The following is a 26,970-nucleotide window of genomic DNA, read 5'->3' on the forward strand; positions in this document are numbered from 1 at the left end:
CTGATTTTTGAATATAAACGAAGTGGTCCATAGCATGTAGAAAGATTAATCCGTTGAATTACGTACCTATTTTCATCTTCACCTATTTGATAGATGCCCTCCCTTCACCCAAACGATCCAACCGCAGTTCTTTTTCTGTCAACAGTTGGACCCGAACGCTGCCAGCAAAGCCTTGTAAAATGCACCATCACCGCTATTAATAGTAAGAGCTGTCAGCGGACCAAGGGTGGCTGAGTAACCGGGTTCATATGTTTTAGCCTTGCTGTTAACAGCCACTTGTCTTGTCTTGATTGATGGTTCTGGACTGAAATGAGGTTTGGATTCGGGGGGGTGGGGGGGCATCGCAGGGTTTTTTCTTCCGGATTATATTTACTGTGAGATTTTGATGATTTAAGTTTAATCAGCTTGCTATTATTATATAATAAGGGACGCGGTGGCTCGGCGGTTAAGACGCTGAGCTTGTCGATAGAAAGGTTGGCAGTTCAGCGGTTCGAATCCCTAGTGCCGCGTAACGGGGCGAGCTCCAGTTACTTGTCCCAGCTTCTGCCAACCTAGCAGTTCGAAAGCACGTAAAAAATGCCAGTAGAAAAATAGGGACCACCTTTGGTGGGAAGGGAACAGCGTTCCGTGCGCCTTTGGCATTGAGTCATGCCGGCCACATGACCATGGAGACGTCTTCGGACAGCGCTGGCTCTTCGGCTTTGAAACGGAGATGAGCAGCGCCCCCTAGAGTCAGGAACGACTAGCACATATGTGCGAGGGGAACCTTTACCTTATTATTATATTTGGTTGCATCGTCTCCAGTATGGATTTTTTTTTTTTTTTTTTTGCAAACCAAGAACAATTCTGGGTGCTCTGATTTTTGAATATAAACGAAGTGGTCCATAGCATGTAGAAAGATTAATCCGTTGAATTACGTACCTATTTTCATCTTCACCTATTTGATAGATGCCCTCCCTTCACCCAAACGATCCAACCGCAGTTCTTTTTCTGTCAACAGTTGGACCCGAACGCTGCCAGCAAAGCCTTGTAAAATGCACCATCACCGCTATTAATAGTAAGAGCTGTCAGCGGACCAAGGGTGGCTGAGTAACCGGGTTCATATGTTTTAGCCTTGCTGTTAACAGCCACTTGTCTTGTCTTGATTGATGGTTCTGGACTGAAATGAGGTTTGGATTCGGGGGGGTGGGGGGGCATCGCAGGGTTTTTTTCTTCCAGTCGCAGGGGAATTTCTGGCGCTCTCTGAGCTTTGCTTGTTGTTGTCTTTTTGCAGATATTTCGTGATCCTAACTAGGTATTATCGTCACTGGAACTGATGATGTTACCTAGTATGGTAATGAAACATCTGCAAGAAAACAAGCAAGCTCAGAGGGCACCAAGGACCCCTCGTGTGGCTCTGCCAGTGAAAAACGGAGCTCTGGAGGGCCGCACCCGGGCGCACCCTCCCGAGCTCCGTTTTGGCTGGCAGAGAGTTGCAGAAAGCCGTCGCAGCCTGAAATAGAGCTCGGGAGCCCGTTTTTTGCTGGCAGAGCGCTTGTGCCACCACAGGCGCCCCGATACGAGTGACATTGAGCTGGCCATGCCCACCATGGCCCATCCGCCAGGGCCCCCCAAGGTCAAACACAACCCTGATGTGGCCCTCAATGAAATCGAGGTTGACACCCCGATCTCTCTCTCTCTCTCTCTCTCTCTCTCTCTTTCTCTATCTATCTATATCTATCTATATCTATCTACTTATCTACCTATCCATCCATCCCTCTATCTATCTATCTATCCCTCCTTCCCTCCCTCCCTCCATCTATCTATATCTATCTTTCTCTCTCTCTCTCCTTATCTATCTATCTATCTATCTATCTATCTATCTATCTATCTATCTATCTATCTATCTATCTATCTATCTATCCCTCCATCCATCCATCCATCTATCTAGTTATCTATCTATCTATCTATCTATCTATCTATCTATCTATCTATCTATCTATCTATCTATCTATCTATCTAATCTATCTAATCTATCTATCTATCTATCTATCTATCTATCTATCTATCTATCTATCTATCTATCTATCCCTCCATCCATCCCTCCAGCCATCAATCCATCTATCTAGTTATCTAGTTATCTATCTATCTATCTATCTATCTATCTATCTATCTATCTATCTATCTATCTATCTATCTATCTATCCCTCCTTCCCTCCCTCCCTCCATCTATCTATATCTATCTTTCTCTCTCTCTCTCCTTATCTATCTATCTATCTATCTATCTATCTATCTATCTATCTATCTATCTATCTATCTATCTATCTATCTATCTATCTATCTATCCCTCCATCCATCCATCTATCTATCTATCTATCTATCTATCTATCTATCTATCTATCTATCTATCTATCTATCTATCTATCTATCTACCGCCTACCTACCTACCTACCTATCTTCCATATCTATCTATCTATCTATCTATCTATCTATCTATCTATCTATCTATCTATCTATCTATCTATCTATCTATCTATCTATCTATCCCTCCCTCCCTCCCTCCCTCCCTCCCTCCCTCCCTCCATCCATCTATCTACCTACCTATCTACCTACCTACCTATTTACCTACCCACCCACCCACCCACCTAACATCCACCTATCTATCCATGTATCATCAATCCATTACCTATCTATCTCTACTATCTACTATCTATCTACTATTGGTACTGTCTAGCACTGATGATATCACCTAGTATGGTACTTACCTGTTCGAAATCTTGGTGCGTCTTATACCCCGGTGCATCTTATAGTCTGAAAAATACGGTATCCATCTCTACTATGTACTATCCATCTACTACTGATGCTGTTACCTAGTTGGGTAATGAAACATCTGCAAGAAAACCATCTCTCGTGTAAACCCCGAGCTACAAATATTCTCCTTTATTGCAGGGAATTTATTTACTTTTCCTAGCTCCTAAGGAGAGGATGAGAATCAACAGGTGGAAGTTTCCAGAAGGAATTAAAGTCGGGAGAATTTTTTAACAGTAAACAGCCTATCTCTTGTAGTTCTGGGGGCTCCATCATTTTAAGATTTTCAAACACAGCTTGAGCAGCTGCATGCAGTCCTCGACTTACAACAGTCTTTCCCTCGGGAAAGGATTCCCAATTTCCATTGTTAGCTTTAACCTAATACGTCCTGTGGATTTTTTTTCTTCTACAGATTTTATATTTCTCTCATAAGCTGCTTTAGAAGATTTTTGGCCTTAAAAGCAGGCTAGAAATAAAAGCCATAAGCAGAAATGCAGTCTGTTAGCAGTGTGATTAACACCTGAGTACCACAAATCTTTTTAAGTTTGACATTAACATCCTTTGTGCACTGAACATAATTAGGCTCATCGTTAACCGTGAAAATATTTTAACGTAGTACAGAATTACAACAGTTCATTTAGTGACCGTGCAAAGTTACAACATCACTTTTTTTTTAAAAAAAAAGTGACGTATGGCCATTTTTTACACGTAGGGCCGTTGCAACACCCCCGAGGTCACGTGATCAAAATTCAAATGGTTGGCAACCGACTCACATTTATGACGGTCGCAGTGTCCTGCGACTGTGTGATTCCCTCTTTTTTTGCGGCCTTCTGACAAACAAAGTCAAAGGATTAAACCGGATTCACTTCACAAACGTGTCACTAACTTAACTACCGTCGTGATTCACTTAACAACTCTGACGAGGAAGATCGTAAAATGAGGCAAAACCTGCTGAACAAGTGTCTCACTTAGCGACCTAAATTATGGGCTCACTTGTGGTCCTGCTTGCCGTCGCAATTGAGCCCAACGTTCATGTTGCTAAGCGAGACAGTTCTTAAGTGAGTTTCGCCCCGTTTTACGGCCTTCCTTGCCACCGTTGTTAAGCGAATCCCCGCCGTTGTTCAGTGAGTCACATGTTGGTTAAGCGAACGTGGTTTCTCCCTTGACTTTTTCCTCAGAAGGTCGTGAAAGGCGATCCCCGGAACTCTGCGACCGTCATAAAGATGAGTCAGCTGTCTGAAATTTTGATCACGGTTATGCGGCAACGGTCATAAGTGTGACAAAAAAAGTCACTTTTTTTCAGTGCTGTCGTAACTTTGAACCCTCCCTAAATGAACCGTTGTCAGCCGAGGATTACGCGTATTATAATTTCTGCAATTTCCTAACTTATTTTAAGTTCTTTTCCTCAACGGAGGAGGGGGGGGAGAAAACCCCCCAGATTTCTTTCACGCGAGGTAGTCATTTTGATCGGTTCTTCTATCTTTGGTTGCAGGTGTTCTCGAAATGATGCAGACCAGAATCGGTGCCCTGCAGAGTACCGTTGACAGGTATGCGTCCCGTTGTTGGAAGTTTTAAAATTCTCGCGCATCGCCCTCGTTTCTAAAACACGCTTCCTTTTTCTCCTTAGGATCAAAGGCAAAATTATTGATCCCTACAACAAAATCGTATCCCGCACGGCGCAGCTAGCAAGGCTTCAGGTAAGTTATTACTCTCTTCTCTCTCCTTCAAAAATTTCCTTTCCCCTCCTCACTTCCCCTTTTGGGTTGCAAAAGAGTATTTCAGACAGCCGAAGAACAATGGCGCGAGAAACAGATGCGAAGGATAGGGTTTTGCGACTTCCAACATGAGAGCGAATTAATGATGGACAGAGATAACCGGATTGTTTTTTTTTCTTTCTGGAGGGCTCTGCAGGGTTGCTATAGTTACTTGTTCAAGAAAAGTGGAAAACACTCCCAGAATAAATAATTAAAATCATTGCATAAGAATGGTGAACATTTCCACACACAAAAAAAATTCCTTCTCAGAAGAGAGGGAAAAAACAAAACAAAAAACCAAATGCAAACAGAAAGGAATTTTTCATCTGGCAAAATTTGTAAAAAGTGCATTTACATACATACATACATACATACATACATACATACATACATACATATATTTTCAGAGCCTTTCTTCAGTTAGTTATTTGTTGCCTTTCCAAGTTTTTAGCAAGGGTTGCCTCGTTTTAAATTTAGTTGCAGCTTCGGTTTAGAATTTAGTCCCCTTGTTCCTCACTTCCCAAGATTTCCCCCCCCCCAAAAAATTAAATAAATAAAAATGACATTTTCTGAGATTCGTGGAAACCAAATTGAAAATAGCATTTGGCATTATGGACATCCACCGAGAACCTTTTTTTAAAAAAAAAACCTGACATAATATTAAAAATTGCTGTGTGTCGATCATTTTTAATTGTTGACAGTTGTGGGGGGTTTTTTGTCAAAAAATCCCGTGTTTTTCAAAATTAATGAATACCTTTTTCTCCAGCTTCGTGCTAGTATATTGTGATTAATGGACATAATTCTCACTTTTTTCAATTCCTCGCGGTAGACTGTAGGCAGGAGTAGGAAATAACCCTTATAAAAAAAGGCATTATTTCTTTACGTACAGACAAAACATCCTCGACTTACGATCGCAATAGAGCCCAAAATTTCTGTTGCTATGCGAGACATTTGTGAAGTGAATTTTGCTCCATTTTACGACCTTTCTTGCCACAATTTGTTAGGCGAGTTGATCGTAACACGGTGGTTAAGTGAATTTGGCTTCCCCGTTGACTTTGCTTGTCAGAAGGTCACAAAAGGAGAATCACTGCGGCCGTCATAAATATGAGTCGGTGGCCAAATGTCTGAAGTTTGATCACGTGTCAGAGGGGATGCTGCAACGGTTGTAAGTATGAAAAATGCTCTAGAGTCAATTCTGTCAGTGCTGTTGTAACTTCAAACTGTCATTAAATGAACCATCGTAAATTTGAGGACTATCTGTAGCGAGGGGTAGGAAGTAAGCTTCATATAAAAGAAGCATTATTTCTTTATGTGCTATCTTAGTTCTTCTGTATTTCCCTTTAGCACTTTAAAAAACTCTAGGTTCCCTTGATATCGCGCCTAAAATAGCCTTAACAGATTAACAGAATTGGAGAGGACCTTGTAAATCATCTAGTCACATACCCTGCCCAAGCAAGCATACCCTGCCCAAGGGCCGTGGTGTGGCTCAGGCTGTAAGAAGCCTGTTATTAAAACACAGCTGCCTGCAATTACTGCAGGTTCTAGTCCCATCAGGTCCAAGGTTGACTCAGCCTTCCATCCTTTATAAGGTAGGTAAAATGAGGACCCAGATTGTTGGGGGGGCCAATGAGTTGACTTTGTAAATATACAAATAGAATGAGACTATTGCCTTACACACTGTAAGCTGCCCTGAGTCTTCAGAGAAGGGCGGGATATAAATGTAAATAAAAAAAAAAAAAAGCAGAAGATCCTACACCATTTTTGACAGACGGCAGTCCAGTCTCTTCTTGAAAACTTCCAGTGATGAAGCTCCCACAACTTCTGTTCCATGGGTTGATGGTTCTCACTGTCAGAAAATTTCTCCTTATTTCCAGGTTGAATCTCTCCTTGTCCAGTTTCCATCCATTATTCCTTGTCTGGCCTTCGGGTGCTTTGGAGAATAGCTTGACCCCTTTCCTTCTCTCTGTGGCAGCCCCTCAAATATTGGAAGACTGCTATCCTGTCAACCCTGGTCCTTCTCTTCACTAGACTAGCCATGCCCAGTTCCTGCAACCGTTCTTCGTATGTTTTAGCCTCCAGTCCCCGAATCATCTTGGTCGCTCTTCTCTGCGCTCTTTCTAGAGCCTCAAGATCTTGTTTTTATAGTGTGGTGACCAAAACTGGATGCAGTACTCTAGGTGTGGTCTTACTAAGGCTTTAAAGAGTGGTATTAGTACCTCCCTTGATCTTCATTGTATCCCTCTGTTAATGCAATTTAGGATTGCATTGGCTTTTTTGGCTGCCGCGGCACATTGTTGGCTCATATTGAATTAAGACTAAGACTAACTAATTAATGAATTATTATTAATTATTAATTTATTAATTATTAATTATTAATTAGTTATTTTTATTAATTAATTAATTATTAACTAAGACTCCTAAGATCCCTCTCACAGTTACTGCTATTAAGCCTCGTTTCACCCAGTCTATATGTGTACTTCGGGTTGTTCTTGCCTAGGTATATAATATAATATAATATAATATAATATAATATAATATAATATAATATAATATAATATAATATAATATAATATAATAATATAATATAATATAATATAATATAATATAATATAATATAATATAATATAATATAATATAATATAATATAATATATAATATAATATAATATAATATAATATAATATAATATAATATAATATAATATAATATAATATAACAACAGAGTTGGAAGGGACCTTGGAGGCCTTCTAGTCCAACCCCCTGCCCAGGCAGGAAACCCTACACCATCTCAGTCAGATGGTTATCCAACATTTTCTTAAAAATTTCCGGTCTTGGAGCATTCACAGCTTCTGCAGTGTTAGACTTTACTTTTCTCTACCTTTGAATTTCATTTTGTTAGTTAGCGCCCAGGGTTCAAGTCTGTCACGATCCATTTTAAGATGATAATTGTGGTTAAATAGAGCAAAACATTGACAAACAGTTAATCTTTCAGGCTTGTACAGCAAGTTTAACCCAATTGTAATTTACCCATATCCAATTCAACTGTATCAACCATCGTCAGATATCTAACAATAATTTTGTCCTAACATTTTATTTCCGCTTGGTCGACTTTTTTTTTTATTATTTACATTTATATCCCGCCCTTCTCCGAAGACTCAGGGCAGCTTACATTGTGTAAGGCAATAGTCTCATCCTATTTGTATATTTATATACAAAGTCAACTTATTGTCCCCCCCAACAATCTGGGTCCTCATTTTACCTACCTTATAAAGGATGGAAGGCTGAGTCAATCTTGAGCCTGGTGGGACTCGAGCCTGCAGTAATTGCAAGCAGCTGTGTGTTAATAACAGGCTATCTTACAGCCTGAGCCACCCACGGCCCATGGCTCTTGGCTTCTAAGAACTTCTGCAAGCTGTAATATAAAGCCTGCCACTGTCTCCCTGTTTAGTGATGAAGAACTTCCCTTTCTAGGCTGCATCTACCATGAGTTAAAGTCATATCATGATCTTTCCTTCCTGGCTAGCCCTGGACTTACAATGGTTCACTTAGCGACCATTCAAAGCTACCACGGCACTGAAAAAGGCGACTCAGGATCATTTTTCGCACTTAACGACCGTTGTGGTCACCTGATCAAAATTCAGACGCTTGGTATCTGACTCATATTTATGACTGTGCCGGGGGGGTCACATGGTCCCCTTTTGCGACCTTCCGAACGAGCCAAGTCAGTGGGGGAAGCCAGATTCCTTTAACCAACCGTGTTACTAATGTAACAACCACAGTGGTTCGCTTGTACACTGAGAGCATATGCACCAAAACAAATTCCTTGTGTCTCCAATCACACTTGGCCAATAAAATTCTATTCTATTCTATTCTATTCTATTCTTAACAGGGGTGTCAAGAAAGGTCGTAAAATGGGGAAATTTAAACATTTGACAAATGCCTCGCTTAACAACAGAAATTTGGGCTCGATTGTGGTCCTAAGTCGAGGACTATCTGTATTTCTCTTTCTAATCTTCTCTTGGGAGGTTACATTAACTGAAAGGTATGAAAAGCATATTACAAAATACAGAAAACTTTGATGGAACCAGACAGAGTGTTTTTCACTCGGCAATTTTAATTTAAAAAAAGAGAGAGAGAGAGAGTGGTGCGGTGGCCTAGAGATGGAGCTCTCGCCTCACGATCAGGAGGTTGTGAGTTCGATCCTAGGTAAAGGCAAATATTTCTCTCTCTGGGCACAATGAGAATATATCTGCTGAATCAAAACTCCGCATTGGCAACAGGGAAGGGCATCCGGCCATTCAAACACTCTCTTAGCTCCATTCAGTTGCCGAGACACCACCCCACAAGTTAAAGTTAAAAGTTAACAAGTTTAGTTTAAAAAATATATATGGGGCTCTCTTTTCTTCGTGCTCTTTTCCTTGCCAGATTGTTTGTTCGACTGTTGACATGCCAGGCTTGTGATAGCAGGGCCGTCGATTTACTTTGAAGGGCCAAAATCCTCACATGAACCAGCGGCCTGTGTAAAATCACCAGTGACTAAAAGCAGCTTTTAAAAAAATAATAATAATAATCTGCTTTTAGAATAATTTTTGTAGCTGGAATCTTTCAAACTCGCCTGCCTTTTAAAACCCTCTTTGGATCTTTGAGAACGCGAAGGCGTCAGATATCAAAACATGTAGGAACTTCATTCGCTTATTTGTAGAATTCACCCCCTGCCTTGGAAAATACTATAAAATGCAGTGCTTGCATAGTTTAGTTCTCGTAGTCTTTTGAGTTTTTCCCCAGGGCTGGGCTGCTGGGGATTCGCAGGGGTTCGGGAGAACCTCTAGCTAAGATACCGTGCAGTTTGGAGAACCCCCAAATCCCACACCTGACTGGCCCCGTCCACCCCACCCCGCCCCTCCCAGGAGTCCCCACACGGCCCGTTTTGGATGCAGGTAAGTGCAGGGCACACACGGAGGCTCGGGGACGGCGAAAAACAGGCCTACCGGAACTTTGGGAAGGCCAGAAACGGGCTCCAGAAGGCCTCCGGAGCCTGGGGAGGCTGTTTTCACACCCCCAGAGGCTCAAGGAAAGCCTCCGGAGCCTGGGGAGGGCAAAAAGCCCCCCCCAGTGCAGGAGGCCGACTAGGCCACGCCCGCCCAGCAACTGGGCAGAGAACCCCTTGCTAAAATTTTGGAAGCCCACCCCTGGTTTTTCCATCCTTCGTGCGGATTTGTATGTTTGCGCATCTTAGGCAAAAGCTCGGTTACTCCAATTACACATTAAAGGAGGAAAAGGGTTTGCTTTAAACAACGCATTAAAATCGTGTCGTTAATTACCCTGCAAGACAATCCCTCTCTTTAGAATGGCGTCATTTATTCAGTGGCGCAAACAATTTAAAATGTACCGGTTTGGAACAAAATCGGAGCCCTCATGGTACCGAGGAACGTCATCCAAATCCTGCCGTTGTAAAGTCCACAAGTTTTGTAGCGCTGAGTGGGTTTAGACCCGCAATTGTGCTGTGAATGATTTACGCTGGTGCCTCCATACACATAATTAAAGTCATTAAGCAAGTTCATTTAGCTGAAGATTTAATTGCAGAAAACTAGTTGGTGGAAAGGGTACCATTTCTCCCTGACATGTATCTGAAAGTCATGCTACGCTGGTAATTGATGAACAATTGAATAAGATTTTTAAGATTTTTTAATTCTATTTATAAAATTCTTTTATGTTGGCTGTAAACCGCCCTGAGTCCTTCGGGAGAAGGGCGCTATAAAAATAAAATAAAATAAATAAATAAGTGCTGGCTGAGCTTTTGAAGTGTTACTACGAGGAGTAAATTGGTGAGGCCCTCCTCAAGAAGCCTTCCCTTGACCCAGCTAGTTTATCAAATTATCGTTCGTCTCCAACCTTCGCTTTGTGGCAAGGTTGTCGAGAGTGTGGTTGCACGACAGTTGCCCCAGTACCTGGATGAAAATGTCTATCTTGATCCATTCCAGTCCGGTTTCCGCCTGGTCACAGCACGGAAACAGCCTTGGTCGCATTGGTTGATGATCTCTTGAGGGCTCGGGACAGAGGTTATTCCTCTGTCTTGGTCCTATTAGATCTCTCAGCGGCTTTTGATACCATCGATCATGGTATCCTGCTGCGCCGACTCGAGGACTTGGAGTGAGGGGCACTGTTCATCGGTGGTTCTCCTCCTACCTCTCCGACCGTCGCAGACGGTGTTGACGGGGACAGAGATCGACCCCAAGGCGCCTCTTATGTGGGGTGCCTCAGGGTCGGTTCTCTCGCCTCTTCTGTTCAACATCAATATGAAGCCGCTGGGTGAGATCATCTGTGGTTTTGGGGTGAGTTGTCATCTATACGCTGATGATACCCAGCTCTATATTTCCACCCCTAACCACCCCAACGAGGCTGTTGAAATGATGTCCCAGTGCCTGGAGGCCGACGGGTTTGGATGGGGAGGAACAGACTCAGACTTAATCCCACCAAGACCGAGTGGCTGTGGATGCCGCGCCCGGCACAGTCAACTAATTCCATCACTGACCATTGGGGCGAACTATTGGCCCCCACGGAAAGGGCTCGTAATCTGGGCGCCCTCCTGGATGCACGGCTGTCTTTGAAGATCATATGATAGCCGTCACCAGGGAGCTTTTCATCAGGTTCGCCTGATACGCCAGTTACGCCTTTCTGGATCGGGCTGCCTTATGCACGGTTGCTCATGCCCTGGTTACATCCCGCCTGGACTACTGTAATGCTCTCTACATGGGGCTCCCTTGAAGGGTACCCGAGACTCCAACTGGTCCAGAATGCGGCTGCGCTGGTGATAGAGGGAGCACCTTTGGCTCCCATGTGACACCCTCCTGCGTAATCTGCACTGGCTCCCAGTGGTCTTCCGGGTTCACTTCAAGGTACTTGTTATCACCTTTAAAACGCCCATGGCCTAGGACCGGGATATTTACGGGACCGCCTACTGCCACCATTAGCCTCTCACCGACCAGTGCGCTCACAGAGAGGGCCTCCTCCGGATACCGTCAGCTAAACAATGTCGGCTGGCGACCTCTAGGGAGGGCCTTCTGTGGGGGCCCCTACCTCTGGAACGAGCTTCCTCTGGGGCTTCGTCAACTCCCGATCTCAAGTCCTTCCGCCGTGAGCTGAAGACGCTGCTGTTTCGAAGAGCAGGACTAGCTTGAACGTAGTTTTAAACTTGGGATTTTAAAAAAAAGGGTTTAAATGAGGTTTTAAATTTGTATTTAAAAGTTAGAGCATCAATTGAATTTAACTGTCTATTCTTTTAGCTTTTTATGTATTATATGTTTTTCTGTTGTTTTTGACTGTGAACCGCCCTGAGTCCTTCGGGAGATGGGCGGTATACAAATATAATAAATAATAATAATAATAAATAATAATATGTAAGTATCATACAAAAAGATTATATAGTATATAAACATATATATGAGGAAATATAAGGAAGTATAAGCATATATATATAAGAAGAAAAAGAAGAACAATAGGACAGGAACGGTAGGCACGTTTGTGCTCTTATGCACGCCCCTTATGGTCCTCTTAGGAATGGGGTGAGGTCAATAGTAGAAAGTTTTTGGTTAAAGATTTTGGGATTATGAAAAGAGACCACAGAGTCAGGCAGTGTGTTCCAAGCACTGATGATTCTGTTACAGAAGTCATATTTTCTGCAATCTAGATTAAAGCGGTTAACATTAAATTTAAATCTATTGGTTGCTCTTGTATTATTGCAATTAAAGCTGAAGTAGTCTTTAACAGGAAGGACATTACAATAGATGATTCTATGAGTTAAACTTAGGTCTTGTCGAAGGCGATGGAGTTCCAAGTTTTCTAAGATTTGTATGTTTGCGCATCTTAGGCAAAAGCTTGGTTACTCCAATTACACATTAAAGGAGGAAAAGGGTTTGCTTTAAACAACGCATTAAAATCGTGTCATTAATTACCCTGCAAGACAATCCCTCTCTTTAGAATGGCGTCATTTATTCAGTGGCGCAAACAATTTAAAATGTACCGGTTTGGAACGAAATCGGAGCCCTCATGGTACCGAGGAACGTCATCCAAATCCTGCCGTTGTAAAGTCCACAAGTTTTGTAGCGCTGAGTGGGTTTAGACCCGCAATTGTGCTGTGAATGATTTACGCTGGTGCCTCCATACACATAATTAAAGTCATTAAGCAAGTTCATTTAGCTGAAGATTTAATTGCAGAAAACTAGTTGGTGGAAAGGGTACCATTTCTCCCTGACATGTATCTGAAAGTCACGCTACGCTGGTAATTGATGAACAATTGAATAAGATTTTTAAGATTTTTTAATTCTATTTATAAAATTGTTTTATGTTGGCTGTGAACCGCCCTGAGTCCTTCGGGAGAAGGGCGGTATAAAAATAAAATCAAATAAATAAATAAATAAATAAGTGCTGGCTGAGCTTTTGAAGTGTTACTACGAGGAGTAAATTGGGGGCATCCACTTCGGTTTGATATTTGGAGTTTGGCATTTCATCTCCACAGTGTAACCTCGAAACGGTGGGCCCACACGCACACAATAAATAAGATCAGGCTCGAGATTTGTTGATCCTGACCATTTTGGATGAACTAATCCTGATTTAGATGAAATAGAAATCGGATTAGCGAAGACGGAGATGCTGTTGGTCTCCTTGGGAATGAGACAGGGGAGGGAAAAGAAAAGAAAAGAGATAGGATGGGATGGGATGGGATGGGATAGGAGGAAGGGAAGGGAAGGGAAAGGAAAGTAGGAAAGGAAAAAAGGAAGGAAGGAAAGAAAGAAAGAAAAAAGAAAAAGAGGGAAGAGGGGAAGGAAAAGGAAAGGAAAGGAAAGGAGAAATGGAAGGGAAGGGAAGGAGAAAAGAATGGAAAGGAAAGGAAAGGAAAGGAAGGAAAGAAAGAAAAAAGAAAAAGAGGGAAGAGGGGAAGGAAAAGGAAAGGAAAGGAAAGGAGAAATGGAAGGGAAGGGAAGGAGAAAAGAATGGAAAGGAAAGGAAAGGAAAGAAAGAAAGAAAAGAAGGAAGAGGAAGAGGAAGGAAAGGAAAGGAAAGGAAGAAGGAAAGAAAAGGAGAAAAGAATGGGAAGGAAGAAAGAAAGAAAGAAAAGTAAAGAAAAAAGGGAAGAGGGGAAGGGAAACGAAAGGCGAAAGGGAAGGGAAGGAGAAAAGAATGGGAAGGGAAGAAAGGAAAGAAAGAAAAGAAAAAGGGAAGAGGGGAAGGGAAAGGAAAGGAAAGGAAAAAAGAATGGGAAGGGAAGGGAAGAAAGGAAAGAAAGAAAAGTAAAGAAAAAGGGAAGAGGGGAAGGGAAAGGGAAGGGAAAGGCAAAGGAGAAAGGAAAGGAAAGGAAAGGATTATATACAGTATCTATACCACTAAATTCTAGTTTAACATTACATTTTAATTAACATTACAACAAAATGGTCCCGTTACTGGTTCATATTCTAAATATGATTCATGAAGTAGGACATCATAGTAGGACAAGTCTACCCTAGTCCGCGTAAGTGACTGTCTTTGATACAGGGATTATCGATATACGGAGTCAGTTTTAAGAGACCATGAGTATATACTAATATGCTTTAGTGGTATACTGAGATATAATTTAAAATGGAATAGAATACCAGAGTTGGAAGGGACCTTGGAGGCCTTCTAGTCCAACCTCCTGCTTAGGCAGGAAACCCTGTACCATTTCAGACAAATGGTTATCCAACATCTTCTTAAGAACTTCCAGTATTGGAGCATTCACAACTTCTGAAGACAAGTTGTTCCACTGGTTAATTGTTCTCACTGTCAGGAAATTCCTCCTTAGTTCTAAGTTGCTTCTCTCCTTGATTAGTTTCCACCCATTGCTTCTCGTCCTGCCTTCAGGTGTTTGGAGAATAGCTTGACTCCCTCTTCTTTGTGGCAGCCCCTGAGATATTGGAAGACTGCTATCATGTCTCCCCTAGTCCTTCTTTTCATTAAACTGAACATACCCAGTTCCTGCAACTGTTCTTTATATGTCTTTATATGCCTCCAGTCTCCTAATCATCTTTGTTGCTCTTCTCGGCACTATTTCTAGAGTCTAAACTTTTTTTTTTACATCGTGGCAACCAAAACTGAATGCAATATTCCAAGTGTGGCCTTACCAAGGCCTTATAAAGTGGTATTAACACTTCACGTGACCTTGATTCTATCCCTCTGTTCATGCAGCCTAGAACTGTGTTGGCTTCTTTGGGCATACCGAATAACACACGCATAAATTCAATGTTTTCCTTCCAAGGCTGCTTGCGACCTGCTGAGGAGAATAATACGGATCTTGTACCTCAGCAAAAGACTTCAAGGCCAGCTTCAGGGTGGAAGCCGGGAAATCACCAAAGCTGCTCAGAGTCTCAATGAACTTGGTGAGTCCAGCCGGTTGTTTTTAAAATTGTGGGTTTGCTAATTGGGTGGTGTTGTGGTCCGCCAGCAGCCTGCGGAGCTGGCAACAGAGTCGGACAGCGATGAGGCTGAGGTGAGGCCAGGGCCATCGGGGAATGAGGTGCGGACTCCAGAGCCTCCAGAGACTGATAGTAGTGAGGCAGAGGAACAGGAGGAGCCTGTTCCTAATGCACGCATGAGAAGAGCTGCCAGAAGGCAAGAGCAGCTCAAGCAGAAAGGACAACTCGGGAGTAAGGCCAAGAGATGATTGGCCCCTCCCATAAGGCTTAAAACAGACCAGCAACGGCATTTGGGCTTTGCCGGAAAACAACGTTGGTAGCTTCGTCGTCTTCTTCATCTACGTCTTGCATTTATTTTTGTATCTGTGACTTCTGAACATTTGCCAAGAAAGGCCTTTGGCAGTTTGCCTAATTGGACCAAGGTTTGCGATAGGACTGAGGAATTTGTGTTGGGAGGAATTTGCTTTAATTTAGTTAAACTACACTGGGAATGAAGTAATTCTCAGCTGTTCGAATAAAGTTTGTTTTTTTTTTTACGGACTGAGTTTCCTACTACCTACTTGGGCCTGGGTAACAACAGGTGGGATTTTCAGCAAAATCTTGAAAGATTCAAGGTGGATTTTCTTTTCTTCGAAAAATCGGGGTCAAATGAGTCTTCGGACGTTAGTTGTACATAACATTTCGTTGTATGAAACCTGTCAGATTGATAGTTAGAGATTGTGGATATTGTTTGGATCATATACAGGTCTAGTCCTCGACGTACGACCACAACCGAGTCGCACATGTCTGTCGCTAAGTGAGGTTTCATTTGTGAAGGGGTTTGGCCCCCGTTTTACGACTTTTCCTGCCACAGTTGTCAGGCGGATCGCTGTGGTTGTTAAAATTAATAACAGGGTTGTTTAAGTGAATCTCATGGACTTTTGCTTGTCAGAAGGTCGCAAAAGTAGATCACATGATCTTGGGACACTTTCAAACGTCATAAATATGAGGTCGTTGCCAAGGATCTGAATTTTGATTGTGTGACCATGGGGATGAATGGGCATTAAATGAATGGTGGTAAGTCAAGAATTATATATATGGTGTTATATATATATATATATATATATATATATATATATATATATATATATATATATATATATATATATATATGTGTGTGTGTGTGTGTGTGTGTGTGTGTGTGTTATATATATGGTATATTTATTGTTTTTTTTAAAAAAAACGATAAATCAAAATACTTCCTGCACAATAGTAAGGAACATCCTTTGCACAAAAACTCATCTTTGTCAATTTCTCGGCTCCAGCGGCCTTCATTTTGCCGATAATTGATGTGGTGTCACCGAACACTGACAGCCCACAAACCGACAAGAATCGCAAGTGGGTCTTTTTTGTCAGTCTGCAAGTTCTTAAGGAAGAGAACGTCTGAAGGGCCTTGAAGCAGAAGTTAATGTGTCTGAGTTGGGTGTGGTGTTGAATTGTAAACTTTAATACCTGAGTATAGTGAGAACATAAGGGACGCGGTGGCTCAGTGGCTAAGACGCTGAGCTTGTCGATGGAAAGGTCAGCAGTTCAGCGGTTCGAATCCCGAGTGCCATGTAACGGGGTGAGCTCCCGTGACTTGTCCCAGCTTCTGCCAACCTAGCAGTTCGAAAGCCCATTAAAAATGAAAGTAGAAAAATAGGGACCACCTTTGGTGGGAAGGGAACAGCGTTCCGTGCACCTTTGGCGGTGAGTCGTGCCGGCCACATGACCACGGAGACGTCTTCGGACAGCGCTGGCTCTTCGGCTTTGAAACGGAGATGAGCACCGCCCCCTAGAGTCGGGAACGACTAGCACATATGTGTGAGGGGAACCTTTACCTTTACCTTTATAGTGAGAACGCAAAGGAGCTCTACATTTTTAACAGATCGAAGTAATTCTCTTAAACCAAGTTAGTCCTGGGGTAATATGTTTATCAATTTGCAGTGAATGATGAGTTGAAGTAATATTGAACCTACATTTCTTGTTTGCTCTTATTCTTGTGCACACAAAAAATAACTCCCTCAAATCTATTTGATAGGCTTCCGGGAAAACATTGCTCCTCGTGGTACAATTTTATACAAATTGTCTTTAATTTTCCTTTAAAAGTCATTAAAATGGCTTTACTTATCCTAAATAATAAATACCCTAGCTGTTTAGTCACTGCTCTGTTGAAAGGGAAGCCTTAATGAGATTAGGGTTTTCTAGTTTTAGCTTTGAGATTGTCTCAAAACAAACTTTTAATGTACGACTTTTGTCTTCGTTAGAATAGATTTTTTTTCTTGAATGCGAACTTTTGAAAATGGAAGCAAAGGCGCTCATTCGTTCATTCGTTCCATAGCTGCTAGAGTATGTTGTATGAGATTTTTCCTTAGATCTCATAATGTACTACATTTTAATGAAAATAGAATAGAACAGAACAGAACAGAATGAGGAAGAAGAGTAGAGTAGAGTAAGTAGAGTAGAGAAGAGAAGAGAAGAGAAGAGAACAAGGAAGAAGAGTAGAGTAGAGTAGAGAAGAGAAGAGAAGAGAACAAGGAAGAAGAGTAGAGTAGAGTAGAGAAGAGAAGAGAAGAGAACAAGGAAGAAGAATAGAGTAGAGTAGAGTAGAGAAGAGAAGAAAAGAGAACAGAACAGAACAGAACAGAATGAGGAAGAAGAGTAGAGTAGAGAATAGAATAGAATAGAATAGAATAGAATAGAATAGAATAGAATAGAATAGAATGAGTTGGAAGGGACCTTGGAGGTCTTCTAGTCCAACCCCTGCTTGGGCAGGAAACCCTACACCATTTCAGACAAAGGGTTGTCTGATCTCTTCTTAAAAACCTCCAGTGTTGGAGCATCTAGAAGTTCTGGAGGCAAGTTGTTCCACTAATTGTTCTCACTGTCAGGAAATTTCTGCTTAATTGATGGTCGGATCTCGCTTTGATCCAAATGGAGAAAGAGAAAAAGAAAGAGAGGGGAGGAGGAAGGAAGGAAGGAAGGAAGAAGGAGAAAAGAGAGAGAGAGAGAGAAAGAAAGAAAAGAAAGAAAGAAAGAAAGAAAGAAAGAAAGAAAGGGAAATGAAAGAGAAAGAAAGAAAGAGAAAGAAAAAAGAGAGAGAGAAAGAAAGAAAGAAGGAAAGAAAGAAAGGGAAATGAAAGAGAAAGAAAGAGAGAGAAAGAGAGAGAGAGAAAGAAAGAAAGAAAGGGAAATGAAAGAGAAAGAAAGAGAGAAAGAGAAAGAAAGAAAGAAAGAAAGAAAGAAAGAAAGAAAGAAAGAAAGAAAGAAAGTCAAGATGGCAGCCAGAATGGTGTGATTGTCTTGCTTTTTAATATGCAATGGACAGAGCAATATATTGTAGCTGCCATCTGGATTTTTTCCCCTTAACCGTATCCTTGTACCGTTGTACCTTGATGAAGGTATCTTTTCTTTTATGTACACTGAGAGCAGATACACCAAGACAAATTCCTTGTGTGTCCAATCACACTTGGCCAATAAAAAATTCTATTCTATTCTATTCTATCCCACAGATACTGCTTAGCTGCTTCTATGAGCGCACCATTGATTTCATTTCTGGCCATCTTTCCTAGGAAAGATTAACGCAGAAGTGAAATTGACAGCCTTCAGTGTTTTCTAACATTGTGGAATATGATCACGGCTTATTTTTCATGTTTTTTTTTTATTTTTTTAAAAGAAAATTGGGCTTTTGTAACGCTACCAGTCAGATGCAAATGACTAGATTTACGTGTATGGAGTTCAAGCTACTACTTCATTGCTTTCTGCCTATAATACAGGAATTTTCCCGTTCTTTCAGGAATTAACTCTGAAAACAGGACAGGTCATCCGCGACCACAACTTAGCCTCCCGTTTCTGTTGCTAAACGAGACCGTTGTCGAGTGACTTTCCTCTCATTTTACGACCTTTCTTGCCACAGTTTATTTATTTATTTATTAATTAAATTTCTAGACCGCCCTTCTCCCGAAGGACTTAACAACAAGAAGTTGTTAAGGGAATCTTTGCAGTTGGTAAGTTAGTGACACGGTTGTTAATGAATCTGGCTTCTCCATTGACTTTGTTTGTCAGAAGGTAGCAAAAGTTGATCACGTGACCCTGGGACACTGCAACCCGGTTGCCAAGCGTCCGAATTTCGATCATGTGACCGTGGGAAACGCTGCAACGGTCGTTAAGTGTGAAAACAATCCTAAGTCACTTTTTTTCAGTGCTGTGGTTAGTTCGAACGGTCACTTAACGGACAGCGGTAAGTCCAGGACTTCAGGTCACACAATTACCCAGCAAACAGATTTGCAAAACTCCCAGGCTGTGGCTGTTTGAGAGTTAAGACTCGTAAGCTGTGGCTTCATCGCATGATTAAATTATGTATCTATGGCAGCTTGGCAGCCTAGAACATAAATAGCTATGTGTCTCACTGAGCATATCGTGAAAATGTTTGTTAGCCTATCGTTCCCGTGCCTTGGTCTTAGAGCAGGGGTGTCAAACTCAAGGCCCGGGGGCTAGATGCGGCCCGCAGGGTGCTTAGATCTAGCTCATGGGTCCGCCCTTGAAACAGTGAAGGACCGGCCTGTGGTGCCCCTGCCTGTTGTGTCTCGCCTGCTTTCACCGCAGCCGGGGCCTTCTTATCTGCTTCCGAACGCTGAGGAATGTCCTAGTATGCCTCCCGGCCCCAGCCCTGGCTCCATGCCTAGACAGGCTGAGGAGGAAGAAGTACCTCCAGCCCCCAGCTCTGGCTCCATGCCCAGGCAAACGGAGCAACTAGACCCCTCCCCCTCCCCCACAGCATGTGAGCCTGAGGAAGGTCAATTGCCAACAGCTGCAGACTGGAGTGACCCTCGCTTCAGAAGAATTGATAGGCGGCGGCGACAGAAGGAAGGGAGGGGCAGGCCTGGATAAGTGCTGAGTCATGGAGCCACACCCCATGGCCTATATAAAGGATCTGCTTTCTGCCATTCTCTGAGTCAGGCAAAGTCTAATATATCTTGCTGAAGTCACTTTCTGGTCTCCTGCCTGCTTTGAGAACTTTGCTAGGACTTTGGCAGAACTGCAGAGGCACGCCTGATTTGGATTTCCCTGACCCGGTCGTCAGCGGAGGAGTGGGACACGACACTGCCAGCCGAAAACAGAACTTGCAAGGGCCTCGCATGCCCCCTCCCCGATCTCCATTTTCGCTGCCTGAGGGTTTCAGGAGGCCATCGCAGTGAAAAACAGAGCTGGGGAGCCCATTTTCTCTGTTGGAGTGCTTAGGCCACCATAGGCAACCCCGACACGATCATCTCATCATCCACCAACCACATTTAATAGAATAGAGTAGAGTAGAGTAGAATAGAATAGAATAGAATAGAATAGAATAGAATAGAATTGTTGGAAGGGGCCTTGGAGGTCTTCTAGCCCAACCCCCTGCTTAAGCAGAAATCTTTCCATTTCAGACAAATTGGTTGTGCATTTTCTTCTTTAAAAAACTCCAGTGTTGGAGCATAAGATGATTATGGATAGATATTGTAATCATCAATCATTTCGGAGGCCAACCCTGTTCATTACGAAGAGTAAGAATTATATCTTGATTTATATTTATTTATATTGATATATAAAATAAGATAAGGATTAATAGAAGATTGAGTGAGTGCTTTTCTTCCCTAAAGCAAATGGATTTTTGATCCTTGAAAAGGGTTTTTGACCGATGAACATGTAATTGTTTTAAATTGGACGAAGGACCACTGCCTCACAAATTAATTCTTTAGATTGGCTGATGGATGCTTTCTAACGTTCTGTGTAAAAATAATCCTCATTGGGTAATTTGACCCTGCAGCATTTTAGAATAGACGTCAAACAGGGTTGGGTATTGCAAAATTGGAATGACCTTGAGTAAAATTTTATTGTGGAACACAAAAGTCATCTTTAAAACACGGAGTAATTTGGGAAAGATCAAAGATAATAGAAGAGCCAGTTTGGTCCAGTGATTAAGGCACCAGGCTGGAAAGCGGGAGACGGGAGTTCTAGTCCTGCCTTTGGCATGAAAGCTTACTGGGTGACGTTCGGCCAATCACCAGGAGACTGTGAGTTCTAGTCCCGCCTTAGCCATCAAAGCCAACTGGGTGACGTTGGGGCAGTCACCAGGAGACTGAATTCTAGTCCCGCCTTAGCCATGAAAGCCAACTGAGTGACATTGGGCCAATCACCAGGAGACTGTGAGTTCTAGTCCCGCCTTAGCCATCAAAGCCAACTGGGTGACGTTGGGCCAATCACCAGGAGACTGAATTCTAGTCCCGCCTTAGCCATGAAAGCCAACTGAGTGACATTGGGCCAATCACCAGGAGACTGTGAGTTCAAGTCCCACCTTAGCCATGAAGCCAGCTAGGTGCCTCTCTCTCAGCTCAATCCACCTCACAGGGTTGTTGTTGTTGTGGGAAAAATACGAGAGGAAAGTATGTTGGATATGTTCACCACCTTGAGTTATTTATAAAAATAATAAAGGCAGGATACAAATAAATAAATACGATTAATGTGGAATAGTAGCCAAACAACCTTGGCTTTTCTTGTTGTCTTGGACTGAGGATTTTGATTCGGCAAAATACTTTGGCTTATCAACTCCAATTTGCTTAGAAATAGAAACAAGCAGTTTAGCAGTGTATAAAAACCACATTTCTGGACTGAAACACTTCTATATACGCATGGAAGAATCCTTCAAAACAGGCAAATTCATTCCTGTTAGCCCAACAGAAATTTAGGAAGAATTAAAAATAATTACAATTTAGAAAATTCTTATTGTACAGTAAAACCAAACCTCTCTCAGCCTGAGTTTAATATAAAAAAAACATGCCATAATATCCTTCTGATGAAAACTATCGGTAAAGGCATATATTGCGGCTCAAAACAATAGAGTATCTTGACTTGGGGCCCATAGCTGTAATTTTAAGCTTATAATTATAATTGAGGAAAAAGTTTTCAGTTTATTGTCAGAAATCTGAACGCTGTGCCCAAATAAGGCGTCTAATAGGCCTGACCAACGTCCATTATTTCTCCAGCCCAAACTTTAAAAACTAAAGCTTTACGTATTTACAGCAAAAGAGATTTTTGTCTTTTTGTTTTGAAAAGTGAGCACTATTTTAAGGCTTTTCTTGTTAGAAAATATTTACTTAAAGGTATATCGGAGGACAGAGTATTGACAAAATTATATCCATGATTTTACGCTTAACAAACCGCCATGCAACACACGTCTCAAATAATGAGGAAATAAATACACCGTTTCTGGTCTGTCTGAAACGCACATCAAACCATTAGAGTCTGGCTTATATTTTCTCTCCCTTTTTTTTTTAAATAAAAAATCTCTGTATTTGGCAGTCGAGGTTTATCCTTGACTTTACCCCCCCTCCCCTTAAATAATCCAGCGATCTGGGAATCTAGTCCGTGACCACTTGAGGTACTAAACACTTCTGCCTCACTTCGTTGTCTTCAAAAGTGATGGCCTTGCTTCTTTTGGGCTCGATCCAGGAGTTGTGTATCACAGCACTGTTCGGAATAGGGTCCGCTTCGACGATGGAAACAACACGCTTCTTCATTTTGCTTTTCAAAACCTTTTGAAATTTCTGTCTGGTGAAGGCATACAGGAGAGGGTGAAAGATGGTAGTCCCGTAGGCCATGACCAGGAAGCATAACCTCAGTTTTACTAAAAGGTCACTTGGTCCCAAACATAAAATGATCGTGTTTAGAACGGTGATTGGTGTCCAACAGAGAAGAAAAGTGGAAATGATCAACAGCGACATGCGGAAGACTCGTTTCTGCCGTTCGCGGCGTTCGCGGTGTCTCTTCACCGCCCGCCGTAGAGCGATGATAACCGAAACGGAAGTCCTTACGCCGAAAACCACATTTCTCCCTCCGCTGGCGTGCGGCGCCTCGGTGGGTTCCTGTTGGGTGGCCAAGGAAATGGTCTTCTTTTTGGCTTTCTTCTTCTGCGCTGTGGAAAACCTGGTCCCAATGCGGATGTTGAGCGCCTGAAGTATTTTACTGTACGTGATGAGCATCACCACCACCGTGAAGAAGAAGGTGGGGATTTGCACCAACAGGTGGTAGTACATGCCCAGTTCGGTGTGGTACTCGTTGGCGCTGACACACAACAACGTCTTGTTTTCCCACGTGTTGGCACTCTGGGAGCTGAAGAAGTTGACCTCAATGAAAGGGATCAAGAAGGAGAAGAAAGAAACAACCCAGATCGACGTCATGAGGATCACGGCCCTGCCCATCGTCAGGATCCGGTTGGCGGGTTTCACGGAGATGTCGTAGCGGTCCAGCGTGATGGCGAAGACGTTGATGGCGGTGGACACGCTGGCGAACGACACGCACGCCTCGTGGAAGCAGCAGATGAGCGCAGAGTTGTTCTCCAGCGGGAGCAGGAGGATGACGGTGGTCAGCGGGATACACCCCAGGCAGATGATGACGTCGAGAACGTGAAGGTTCATCGTAATAATGTTACTGACCGAGTTGATCAAATTGGATTTCATACAGTAAAGTACCAATACGGTAAGGTTGCTGCCGAGCCCGAGGACAATCTCTAACATGAGGAATCCAGTGAGGGACACTTGAAAACTCAGTGGGTAGGACAGTGGCTGGTACATATTGGGCTCAGAGTCCATGACGGCATCACGGACAGTAATGTTAGATTCCGACTGCATGTTGGCTTCTGGGACGGAAGAGAAACACATCCTTTTCTCCCAAGTGTCTTTTGCTCTGAAAGAAGAGAACAAAGTTAGGAAGCGGATCGATTTGGGGCGCTCTCACTCTCCCGCTCTTTTTCTTTCTTTTGTTACTTATCTGCAGAAAATAATTTCCTTAGCTTCACCAGCAGAGAGATATATACCCTGCTACGTGGCTTCAGAGATTAAAGATGGTACAAAAGAAATGCTACTTTTTTTTTTTAAGGACAAGGAGCTCGTTTGTGGTGCATATCAAAAGCTTGCTTAGCTCTGAATTCCATGTTTAGTGAAGGTAAGGGATGGATGGATGGATGGATGGATGGATGGATGGATGGATGGATGGGTAGATGGATGATGGGTAGGTATGGTAGACAGACAGACAGATACAGATGATAAATAGGTGGGTAAGTGGATAGATGGATGGGTGATGGGATGGATGGGTGAGTGAGTGAGTGGGTAGGTAGATGGATGGGTAGGTAGATATGGTAGGTAGGCAGACAGACAGACAGAGATGATAAATCGGTGGGTAGGTAGATGGATGGATAGATGATGGTTGGATAGATGGATGGATCATGGCTGGGTGGATGGATGGATAGACGGGTGGGTAGGATGGATGGGTGGGTAGACACGGTAGGTAGGTAGGTAGGCAGACAGACATAGACAGACAGACAGATGATAAATAGGTGGGTAAGTGGATAGATGGCTGGATGATGGATAAATGATGGATGGATAGATGATGGTTGGATAGATGGATGGATCATGGCTGGGTGGGTGGATGGATGGGTGGGTAGACACAGTAGGTAGGTAGGCAGACAGACATAGACAGACAGACAGATGATAAATAGATGGGTAAGTGGATAGATGGCTGGATGATGGATAAATGATGGATGGATAGATGAATGGGTAGGTGGATGGATGGGTAGGTAGATATGGTAGGCAGGCAGACAGACAGATAGAGACAGATGAAAAAATCAGTGGTTAGGTGGATGGATGGATGGATGATGGATAGATGATGGTTGGATAGATGGATGGATCATGGCTGGGTAGGTGGATGGATGGGTAGGTAGACACAGTAGGTAGGCAGACAGACATAGACAGACAGACAGATGATAAATAGATGGGTAAGTGGATAGATGGCTGGATGATGGATAAATGATGGATGGATAGATGAATGGGTAGGTGGATGGATGGGTAGGTAGATATGGTAGGCAGGCAGACAGACAGATAGAGACAGATGAAAAAATCAGTGGTTAGGTGGATGGATGGATGGATGATGGATAGATGATGGTTGGATAGATGGATGGATCATGGCTGGGTAGGTGGATGGATGGGTAGGTAGATATGATAGTAAGTAGGAAGTCAGACAGAACACAGACAGACAGATGATAAATGGGTGGATAGCAGTGGTGGGTTTCTACTGGTTCGGGCAAATCGGTAGTGGTGGCGGGAGGCTCCACCCACCCACCCACCTGGACATCATCACAGATGCTTTGCACATGCGTAGAAGGTTCTGCGCATGCACAGAAGCACCATGCGCGATCTCCCAGTTCTGAACCGGTAGCGAAGGTAAGAGGAACCCACTACTGGTGGGTAAGTGGATGGATGGATGGATAGGTAGGTAGGTAGGTAGGTAGACAGGTAGTTAGCTAGCTGGGTAGGTAAGCAGGTAGATAGATGGATGGATGATAGATGGGTGGGTAGATGGATGGAAAGAAAGAAGAAAGAAAAAAAGAAAAGGAAGGAAGGAAGGGAAAGAAAGAAAAAGAAAGAAAGAAAGAAAGAAAGAAAGAAAAAGAAAGAAAGAAAGAGAAAAATATTGTGAGATAAAGGAGATATATCTGCAAGAGATAACATTTCTTCTTTTTCCCTTTGGATGAAATCTACATCCTAATTTCTTAAAACTGATCTGGAAACCTTTTGATTGAAAACCAAGGTGAGATCTTTAAAGGCCTTTATCAAATGGTATAATTTAAAAAATAACTCTAAGCCTTACTTGTCATTAATAGCTCCATTTCCTGCTGGGAAATTACCTGTTTTGGCTATTTCACTGTATTAAATAATGCATACAAACTGTAAAATGTAGGTGTGTCTATAATGTTTCAATCCAGTATTAGTAATTTAAATAAGTAGCATGAATACCTAACGCTCAGCCATGTATTGTTTTATACTGTTGCTGTCTAAATGTACTGTGTATGGAGGGTATTCCCTTTAAGGAGATGTTTAATTGCCGGCAGCGTGCACATATTGTCAAATTATTGCATTAAGCAGGAGATCGCAACATATTTTTGTTACCTAATTAGGCAGTGTGGCATGTTTGTGATAGTAGATCTGTTGTCGACAGAGTGAAGTAGGTGATATACATTTGTCTATTTCTTCTAAAGCAGGGGTCTCCAACCTTGGCAACTTTAAGCCTGGAGGACTTCAACTCCCAGAATTCCCCAGCCAGCTTTGCTGGCTGGGGGATTCTGGGAGTTGAAGTCCTCCAGGCTTAAAGTTGCCAAGGTTGGAGACCCCTGTTCTAAAGTCCAGCATAAAAGCCTGCACCTTAATTTGGTGAACTAATGATTTCAACATTAGACCTGAGGCTGTGGCCACACCTTCAGCGTTTTATTATAACAATATGGAATATTTCTATCAGATGCCTGCAAATAACCTTTTTTAAAAATATGCTCAGCGTATTAAACGGGGCCCTCTAATGTTTGTTTATATTTGGACCCCACTGAAAGAAGAGGAGCTTCTACAAAAAAAAAAAAAAACACAAAAAAAACCCAGGTGGTCCTTGATTTACGACCACAGTTGAGCCCAAAATTTATGTTGCTAAGCGAGGCCTTTGTTAAGTGAAGTTTGCCATATTTTACAACCTGTCTCACCACCGTTGTTCAGTGAATAACACAGTCGTTAAGTGAATTTGGCTTCCCCCCCCTTGACTTTGCTCGCGTGGGAAAGGGGATCCCGTGACCCCGCGACCGTCATAAATAAGAGACAGTCGCCAAGCGTCTGAATTTTGATCACGTGATGCTGAAAACGGCCGTAAGTGCAAAAAAAAAAAAAAAAAAAAAGATTGGTGATAAGTCACTTTCTTCTAGTGCCGCTGTCACTTCGAACGGTCACTAAGCAAATCGTTGTAAGTCGAGGACTACTGCGTGAATTGGCCAAACATATGAAATGGACACCCTGTGCAAATTTGCAAAATGCAGATTTGACTTCTTTCTTGGTCAAACGATTAACATTGGCTACAGGTAGTCCTCGACTTACAACAGGTCGTTTAGTGACTGAAAAAAGTGACTTGGGACCACTTTTCTCA

The 26,970-nt window shown here is 42.5% G+C and overlaps 2 protein-coding genes across 2 annotated transcripts in view; one reads left to right on the plus strand and one right to left on the minus strand.

Annotated features, from left to right (window-relative positions):
* The window catches only part of COG5 (component of oligomeric golgi complex 5), a 169,253-nt gene that overhangs the window by 11,326 nt on the left and 130,957 nt on the right, over positions 1-26,970 (plus strand). Inside the window, exons 4-6 of the mRNA XM_058190345.1 lie at positions 4,280-4,334; positions 4,415-4,484; positions 14,808-14,928. Coding sequence (XP_058046328.1) covers positions 4,280-4,334; positions 4,415-4,484; positions 14,808-14,928 — 246 coding nt within the window. The remainder of the gene's footprint in view (positions 1-4,279; positions 4,335-4,414; positions 4,485-14,807; positions 14,929-26,970) is intronic.
* Positions 22,377-23,675, minus strand: GPR22 (G protein-coupled receptor 22). The gene has a single exon (XM_058190342.1). It carries the CDS (start codon positions 23,673-23,675, stop codon positions 22,377-22,379), a length of 1,299 nt encoding a protein of 432 aa, XP_058046325.1.

Source organism: Ahaetulla prasina, chromosome 7 (genome assembly GCF_028640845.1).
Source record: "Ahaetulla prasina isolate Xishuangbanna chromosome 7, ASM2864084v1, whole genome shotgun sequence".
Classification (NCBI taxonomy): Eukaryota; Metazoa; Chordata; class Lepidosauria; order Squamata; family Colubridae; genus Ahaetulla; species Ahaetulla prasina.

Excerpts from the sequence above, each read along its gene's own strand:
- GPR22 (XM_058190342.1), bottom strand. The coding sequence starts at position 23,675 with ATGTGTTTCTCTTCCGTCCCAGAAGCCAACATGCAGTCGGAATCTAAC.